This window comes from Haliotis asinina, chromosome 4, assembly GCF_037392515.1.
Source record: "Haliotis asinina isolate JCU_RB_2024 chromosome 4, JCU_Hal_asi_v2, whole genome shotgun sequence".
In the NCBI taxonomy this organism is placed as follows: Eukaryota; Metazoa; Mollusca; class Gastropoda; order Lepetellida; family Haliotidae; genus Haliotis; species Haliotis asinina.
Genome location: NC_090283.1, coordinates 4,066,209 through 4,075,254, shown reverse-complemented (window position 1 = coordinate 4,075,254; position 9,046 = coordinate 4,066,209). Strand labels below are relative to the sequence as shown.

Here is a 9,046-nt window from a genome sequence, read left to right as displayed (position 1 = left end):
ATGAACTATAGAAAAAATATGCATAGCAGACTACATTTACATGGCATTTTTTACACGAGCATGTTGAAGAATCTACATTGGCCTGCAACAGTAGCGGCCGTGTGAGAATGCCTTTACTTCGCTTTTTTACAAGCGGGAGTTAGCTTTGATTGTCAAGCCAGTGATATTTTCAGTTTCAACAACTTCAGCCAAGGTAGCGTACAGCAACATATATAAGTTGAAACAAATGGCACAATAATACCACCATACATAATAATACCATTGTAAGTCAACATATGTTTGGGATTCCACATTGTTGTAGTTGTTTCCTGGGCAGATACGGAACCAGTGTTGAAGTCTCCTACATGACATAATCTGTGTTTACGTTTTCTAGATATATATGCACATGTTTACGAATGATGATTCAAAGTAACATGACATTGAGTCCTGTAAGTTTCAGATGTCTGTCTGACCCACTGAGAATTCACAGGACCCACAGAATAAAATAAAACACACATTTCAGATTTAACATTTCTCATTATTGGCATTGAAATTATTAACATTGTATAGAGGGGTTTCCGTACCCATGATGCATTGCGCGGCCGCCATGTTGGTTGTCAACCTTTGAAGCGCGAAACGTAAACAAGTGCCGTATTCGATCAGCTGCCAATATGCCCGTTTCGTGCGCGGTGTTTAATTGTAGTAATCGTGCGAGCCGAGACAAGAAGAGATTTTTCAGATTCCCGGCCATTATAAGTAATAGTGATGAGAAAACAAGAGATCTCAGTCAGAAACGGCGCCGTTTGTGGTTTGCAGCCGTCAATCGGGAGGATCTTGCATTCAAGGATACCAGATACATGCGTGTATGCAGCGATCATTTTGTTGGTGGTAAGTACAATGTGAATGGCCGATAACTCTGCGTAATACGAAATAAGGTTTGGCTGTTGTACCTCGGTTGTTTTAAAAATCAAATTCCCGAATCCCCGTTATTCTGTCAGTTATTTGACACCGACAGAATGAATTATCCGGGTGCAGGCTAAAACGTCACCACAGCAAAACGGCACCTGGCGAAAACGAATTATCCATGTCTCCTAAAGAGCGTTGGTGTAACGAATTTATTCGTTTCTGCTTCAACATGAATCATCGAATTTTAACCCGCTTCGCACGATGATAGTAAGGCGACACTATTTGTAATAGCCCAGGATACTTTTCACAAGGCACTAAGGTGATTGTTAGTTACTATGGTATTGCAGTGTGTAAAAGTTGTTTCACTGAATGGACCCCTAGGTTATCAGTACACATATCAGGCCATCAGGGCAAAAGGTTTTTTGCTGATTTTTGTAATTGAAAACAGTGTTGAAGTAGGGGACATGCCTGAACTGTACATGCGTCCAGTTGTGTATTACCCTTGTGATAATAATCAAAATTTATAAACCTCTCCAGGTTCTCCTTCGGCCTTGTATCAGGACACCCATCCCGACTGGATACCAACTTTGAAACTTGGTTTATGGCAAGGGTGACAATGACAACAAGGGTTCTCGTTTCTTCCGTTTGCAGGTAAAGTAAACATGTTTAATGTTTACATATGTATAATACATTTATAACTAATATGTAACATTTAAAGGAACTGTTTCTGTCTTTCTGTTCATTTGGGCAGTTCTGATTTACCCAGGAACACACTAAGGAAATGAAACTGAGGAATTTTAAAGTAAGGTTAATTGATTTTTGCTGTAGTATGTAACACAGATATTCTCATCAATCTTAAAATATTTACATAATATACATAAGGTGTATTTATCATTATGGGACCTCTTGATTTCCTACAGTTAATTTGTAACACTGTTTTCTGAGTGCGAGTTAGCTACAGTGTAACTAGCTAAAGAACTAGAATCCTTTGTCATTTAGGAAAGGAAGGAAGCATCTAGACTCCGGAACCTGAGGTTTCATCTTGAAGAGGAACATTGTGAGACAGAATCCAAGACTGAACCAGTAGATCATGATCTAACACCTGAAAAGGAACTAGAAAGATGCAAAATAGAACTGAACATTCTTAAATCAGAAAATGAATCTTTAAAGCATGAGAATGATCTACTTAAGAAGATAGTTCATAAAATGAAAGCAAATAATACTGAAGACTTTGAGGGTGATGATGATAAAGTACGATATTACACTGGTCTGCCTTCATTTGTAACCGTGACTATGCTTGTCGTAAGAGGCGACTAACGGGATCGGGTGGTCAGGCTAGCTGACTTGTTTGACACATGTCATCGGTTCCCCATTGCGCAGATCGATGTTCATGTTGTTGATCACTGGATTGTCTGGTCCAGACTCGATTATTTACAGACCGTCGCCATATAGCTGGAATATTGGTAAGTGCGACGTAAAACTAAACTCACTCACTCACTCACTCATTTGTAACCCTAATTGCATTGTTCAATCTAGTATCATATGGAATTTGTCAGTCTTCACATTCATCTCTGACAAAGTTTCAAAAGTTAATTATTACCTTAATGAGACTCAGATTGAATTTACCCACTCTTGATCTAAGTTACAGGTTTGGTGTCAGCAAAGCTACTATTTCCAGGACATTTAACCAGGTTATGGATGTCTTGTACATAAACCTGAAACAACTTGTGTTCAGGCCAGATAGAGAAGATTTAAGGAAAACAATGCCAATGGTATTCAGAAGGTATTTTGGACGCAGAGTGTCTGTTATTATAGACTGTTTTGAGATATTGATTGATAGACCATCCAATTTGACTGCTAGAACCCAGACATGGTCAACGTACAAGCATCACAATACTGTAAAATATCTTATTGGCATCACTCCCCAAGGTTCTGTTAGTTACATTTCTGAGGGATGGGGAGGTCGTGTTAGTGATAAGTATTTAACAAATAATAGTGATTTCACAAACCATCTTCTCCATGGTGATGTTGTATTAGCAGATAGAGGCTTTGATATACAAGAAATTATTGGTTCTGTGTTAAGGAGTTAAGGATTCCAGCATTTACACGAGGTAAACCACAGTTAAGTGGGACTGAAGTAGAGGAAACAAGAAAAATTGCCAATGTAAGAATTCATGTAGAAAGAGTTATTGGTAGTGTCCGTCAAAAATACATGATACTCAGCAGCACTATTCCAATTGATTACCTGATGACAAAGAATAATGAAACTGACCCTTTACTTGACAAGATAGTCCATGTTTGCTGTGCACTTACCAACATGTGTCCATCAGTTGTTCCATTTGAGTGAACGTTAATAATATTTTGTTAGACTTACAAAAGAACAAGACATAAATGACAGGTCATGTGTTTAATGTTGACATCTTTGGGACTCAGGAATGCACCCACTTTGACATGTTCAAAAGCAATTTTAACCGCATATTATTTTGCATCTGATACAGATGACAGCATTTTCATGTATGTAAGAGGTCTATGTAAGTTTCATTGTCTTTCACATAAGTTAAATATTCAACTGAATCGGTTTGTTAAAACTGCTGAAAGAAGAATGTTAGTATGCACTGCCAATTACGGTAAGTCGAGGATGAGTATCATTTCTAGCTTATTTCTCCCTATTACTCTAAAAGCCGCATGAACATTATTTCATCCTTCTATCATGTTAACATAACACATGCCAAATATTACTGGTAGTTGGCATCAGCTGATGAGAAACATACTCTTTATGTATCTTCCGAAAATGAAACCTGCCAGTTTGAGTACTGTGCACTCACTGTATATGTCTATATTAAATGTACTTTAGGCCATTTGGCCTCCATGTTTAGTAAAATTGTCATTGTCTTTGACAGCATTTTCAGTAATTGATATATTTCTAACTACACCATGATCAATGTGGCATATGAATTATTACCAAGTGATACTTTCATCATTAATGATCATAGATGTGTTCAGTGAAAATTAATTGTGAAAAGTTACTGGCAAGGATGGCTAGTTAATTCAAACTACCAATTGCCCACATCATACTTCAACAGCCCTGCAAAATATCATTTATAAAAATGCACATAGGTCAGAATTGGTGTGATGTTTGGTAATTGCAGACTTTAGGTTGCTGTCAACCTCTTAGAAGGAAGTTATGTCAGTTAACCAATTAAGGTATATATACTACATGCTGCCGGCGTAATTGGCATTGTGATCAGGGGAAAATGACTTTTTATTAAACAATACCGTTGGCATTTGGCATTACAGCTAGGGTGTATAACATGACACTTTCTATGCAGATCCTTGTGTGGCAAGAGATAATAAATTACTTCATCGTATTCATGTGCATAGTTAAGCAATGAGCAAATCATCTGGCAATTACAGTTGGGACAGCTTTCACAGTATATTACTGGTCTAAATCACAATCAGCTAAAAAAACCCACTAAGACGTGTTGTCATTATTCAGACAGATCAGAGGTCACAACATTGTTGGTAAGTGAAATCACATCATATTCAAAAGACTATACTGATATTTTGTTTCAGACAATGATTCAGCTGAATAATTATTTCTGCAACTGTTGATGTTGTATACCAAGTTCACAATTCAATGGAAAATATATCGCACACATGACTATGAATTACTGCTCATGTACAATCTGTCATTTATAGTAATAAATCTATATGAACATGCTGAGACGTTATCTGTGATTGTTATTGTTCTATGTTAGCCTTGGTGTAGTGCCAACAAAATATGACTTGAGTAAGTTCACTTCAATATGGAGGTGGTTTGTCATATAAGAACTCAGAACAAGTTGCTTGGTGTCAGCGAGGCTTGAGGCACATAATGTTAAGTTACACTGATGAGATAATGTTTAATTACATCACTCTTCATTGTTGCATTTCCGCTTCTTTCGCATGTTACTTGTCAAACAGTCTTTACAGAACCATTTCCCTTTCGGCTTACGCACAAGACCAACACACTTGAAGTGAAACCACCTCACGGTACATTCTTTCCCATCACAGCCAACATATTTCCTTCCATCTTCTGGCTTCTGGCATATACAAAACAGTTCATTATCAACATTTTCTGGAGCAACCCTGTCACTGGTGTTCAAGAAGTGCCGTGCAACAATCTCTGGTAGAATTATGGATGTGAAAAACTGCATTGCATGTTCAGCTACAGGTTTCCAGAAAGCCAGACAAGGTGTAATTCTTTCCACAAACACATCATTGTTTGTCCAAACAACAAAGTCACAGTAATCATAATTAGTTACAAATAGCTGTGTTTGCACCTGGTAATAGTACTGACTGTCCCTTTTTAGTTGCAGTGACCCATTAACTTCCTCTAAATAAACAATCCTATTGTCAACAAAGTCATCTTTTGCACAGAATGGACACTTAATCTCAAGACTGCCCCCTCCACAACAACCACAGTCAACAATCCCATCAGGAGTTGCACCAAGATGTGGATACTCACAGCTGAGGAATAAGCCACATTCCTCAACACTGAAGTTATGGTGACGCTCAGAAGACAATTTCTCATAGGTGTCCCTAGCTGTTACTTCATGGCTGCATCCCCATCTCGTAGCTGGATTAGAAAACTTGACCTCAGTTGGGTAACAGATGTGGCGAATCAAACTCCTCGAGGGGTCGGATAGTGATGTACGATTGACACTCTTCATCTTTGATGCAGTTATACGGCCAGCCCTGAACTGAAACCAAACTGGGGAAGATGCTTGGGTTCTTGTTGCAGCTTCAACTGCCAAAACTTTATCTGATGTGATTTTTAAACGACTTAAGATATTGTGACAGTGTTGTAATACATCATTGTATGGGATGCCAACCATAGTTTCATCAAAAAGCTCTGTGATCACTTGAGGAAACTGTGGTTGTAATGGAAAAGGTACATACTGATCACTGTAATTACTGTGAACTGCAAGACAAGATGGTCTATCTGCACTGATAGCGTGAAGGAAGCTTTGAAAATTTGCGGTCGATGCAGATTTTAATTCCTTGATTTGTTCAGCATTTGATAAAGTCGAACATGTTGTGGAAGATTCTATTGATAGGTCAAGTTTCTTCTTTAAAGTCTTTGATGAGGTGAAATCAATGTCTTTTAGACATGCATAGTTAATCTTGTTAAGAGAAGCTGGGAGTTTCCAGTATGCAGGCTGCTGCGTCACAGTGGCAGTTTCTCTCAACCTAACAACAGCTTCAACAGCAAACATCATACTTGCCACATGTGAGCATGATTCACCCAAACCTGCCATACAGTTACAATGAGCCGATAAAACTTTGCCAGCATCATCAGTGATAAACCAGGGCTGTAACGGAGCTTCATTTAAGCGCTGTGAATGCATAACCTGTGAAAAAAACAGTACAGGATTTAATTTTTGCTCAGACATTATTTCATATGGTATTTAGACTTGATTGAAATGTTTGAATTTCACCAAAGGCATTTCATTGCATAATGCTGAAGGCAATTAGCATGTACAGATATTTATCAACAGGCTGAAGACATCTTGGATTTCATTTCAACATAATTTTACTGTTATTAAATCAGTGAAACCATAATTAAAACATTGCTGTACTTAGTATAAACAGAATCTATCTATTTTGATTATCATTGCATATATGCCAAACACACAGTTCTTGATTTGGGTAAACTGTATGACGCGATGTGTATACGATCGCATAGCGGCTCTCGGCACGGTAAACTGTTGTTTACGTTTACTTACCTTTGACATGACGACGTGAATGGCCTTTCCATCTTGGACGGATAAATGCACATAGGAGACAATGTCTCGTACCCAACCACACACAAATCTGTCATATGCTTCCAGACTCCTGTAGTTTCTCATGTCGGATAAACTATAAAAAGGACTTGGGCTGAACACCAGATAGTTGACGATGTCGACGTAGCTTGTTGCCGGCAAATACTTGTGGTCGTCACTCCATTCCGATCTGGGAATCCTGTACGGATCTTCGTTGTCTATCACAACAGTCTTCTCGAGATATCGTGCGCGAGATACTTTATCGAGTAGGTTTGCATAATTCTCCATGGCAGATGGTTAGATGACAGGCAGAGGCAGATAGACGTGTGAGTAGACGACAGTTGCTAGTGACGCTATGGTTGCTGGGGACGCGAATGACAACCAACATGGCGGCGCGTATGGAATCACGGGATAACTCTGAAAACCCTCTATAATGACAAACATTATAAACTTAAATTTATAAACAGTGAACAAGTGTCACACGCCACAAATAACAACTTCAGACAAAGTCAGTGTAATATATTCAGTCAGACACTGGGGCCAGCAGGTTGGGGACTTCTGTCTGACCATTGGCAAATAATGATAGTCGCTAGTCGCACTGTGTATACATGGTATCAGGTTGCCGCATCTGTCAGAAATTTGTGTACTGTCTAAACACATTCCCGGTGTCATTTACCGGAAAACTGTATGGCTTTTAGAAACTACCCCTTCACAATTTCTAGTCTGTACAATGGGTTTGTTGATACATATCTCTTATATTAATTATTTATAATCTGATATCTTCGATCATACTTATAATTTAGATATCAACGATGTGAATGTAATGTAATGTAATGTAATGTAATGTAATATGCTCATTCAAACCCTCATGTTTGTCTCCACAGCCACGAGCAGGGACACAGGGAAGTCTGGGTCCCCCTCAAGACCTGACACACGAGGTGGGTGGAGACAATGTCACGTGTGTTGTTAGTGGACAGACAACACACAGGACTGTCAGTTAACATTCTAATCACGTAGATGACTAATGTGTGAAAAACATCAACTAGTTCTTGTCATCCCCCCATGTTGCTGTCAGCCATAGGGCATGTATAAGTATAGATTATGTATCAAGAGTTTTGTATCATCAGTGTAAGATGTGAACAATGTAGCTGTAAGATAAAGATGTCCGACCTGTGTACAGAGTTTACTTTGTGTTACAGCGACAGACGCCCAGACAGACGCCGACCTCCATTACGCCTGCTGGGCGGGGAAACTGGAGGAGGTGAAGCGGATCCTGGACACAGGTCGGGCTGACGTCAACAGTAGACGTGGAGTCGAGAGGACGCCGGTGATGACGGCAGCACGATGGGGACGCAGAGATGTGGTGGAGCTGCTTGTGAGTCAAGGTGCTGATGCGTCACTGGTGGACGATGTCGGTAACAACATCCTCCACTGGGCCTGTGAGGGAGGAGACAGGGAGACGGTGGAGTTTGTGCTGTCTCTGGACGCGGTGGACGTCAACGCCAGGAACAACAACGGGCGGACAGCCGCCGACTTGGCGAGAGGCTTGGGACATCGTCAACTGTCGGATCTCCTGGTGTCACGTGGTACACAGTGAAGTGACGGTAGTGTTGATGTAGACAATGCTGGAGGACATGTCGTTACTGACGCTGTCGTGGTTTGTGCCGTTCACGTCGTCGCGTTGTTTATAATTCTTTATCAATGTGAGAATATTTGTTGTGTTTGAGGAGAAATAAAATTTGTTGAAAATATTTTCAGACATTTTGTTGTTTATGGAACTTTACAGAATCAGGTAAGGACATTGTTGACTGTAAATGTTGGTGACATGTCGTTGGTATATGAACCCTGCATCTCGTGATGTAGCTCTGTTTTAATCATGTGTCATAATTTCCTCATTAATCGTGAAACACACAACAACAAAATGTTTGTTTACATCTCGCTGCACTCTGTGACCTCAGCCTGAGCCGAGGTTCGCCAGATGGCGCGGCGCCAAATGTAAAGTGACGTCACACTGCTGATGACGTCACGGTGTTATGGTCTAGACACCGACGTGGCCAGATGTTGTCTGTGCCTTGTGTTTCAGTGCTGCACACTGCTGGCTTGATGGCAGGGTTACGGTAGCACCTCTACAGACCAACAGGTGGATCATGTGGATTTAGACAATGCGGCTAACAAGCAACCACACAATCACCCCTTCCGGCCACTGAAACTCGGGTGACAATGAAATGTGCACCCAAACCCTAACCCACACCAACACCCATTCCAACCCCAAACTCTTTCTCAAAATGCTGTATCTGACCCTGGGAATGGCAGATTATCTTTCCCGAGTTACATTACAATTAAATATTAAAATTCTT

General features: G+C 40.0%; 2 protein-coding genes and 1 pseudogene across 2 annotated transcripts; 2 read left to right on the top strand and 1 right to left on the bottom strand.

The window, feature by feature from the left end:
• The first annotated feature begins 650 nt into the window (after window positions 1-650).
• On the top strand, window positions 651-3,232 carry LOC137281209 (uncharacterized; annotated as a pseudogene).
• Window positions 3,233-4,796: 1,564 nt separating this feature from the next.
• On the bottom strand, window positions 4,797-6,977 carry LOC137281206 (uncharacterized). Its single transcript, XM_067812328.1, has 2 exons — window positions 6,654-6,977; window positions 4,797-6,278 (listed from the first exon to the last, which is right to left on the bottom strand). Exons 1-2 carry the CDS (start codon window positions 6,975-6,977, stop codon window positions 4,797-4,799), a joined length of 1,806 nt encoding a protein of 601 aa, XP_067668429.1.
• Window positions 6,978-7,075: 98 nt separating this feature from the next.
• Window positions 7,076-8,286, top strand: LOC137282173 (ankyrin repeat domain-containing protein 23-like). The gene is made up of 3 exons (XM_067813901.1): window positions 7,076-7,085; window positions 7,574-7,627; window positions 7,889-8,286. Exons 1-3 carry the CDS (start codon window positions 7,076-7,078, stop codon window positions 8,284-8,286), a joined length of 462 nt encoding a protein of 153 aa, XP_067670002.1.
• The last annotated feature ends 760 nt before the right edge of the window (window positions 8,287-9,046 follow it).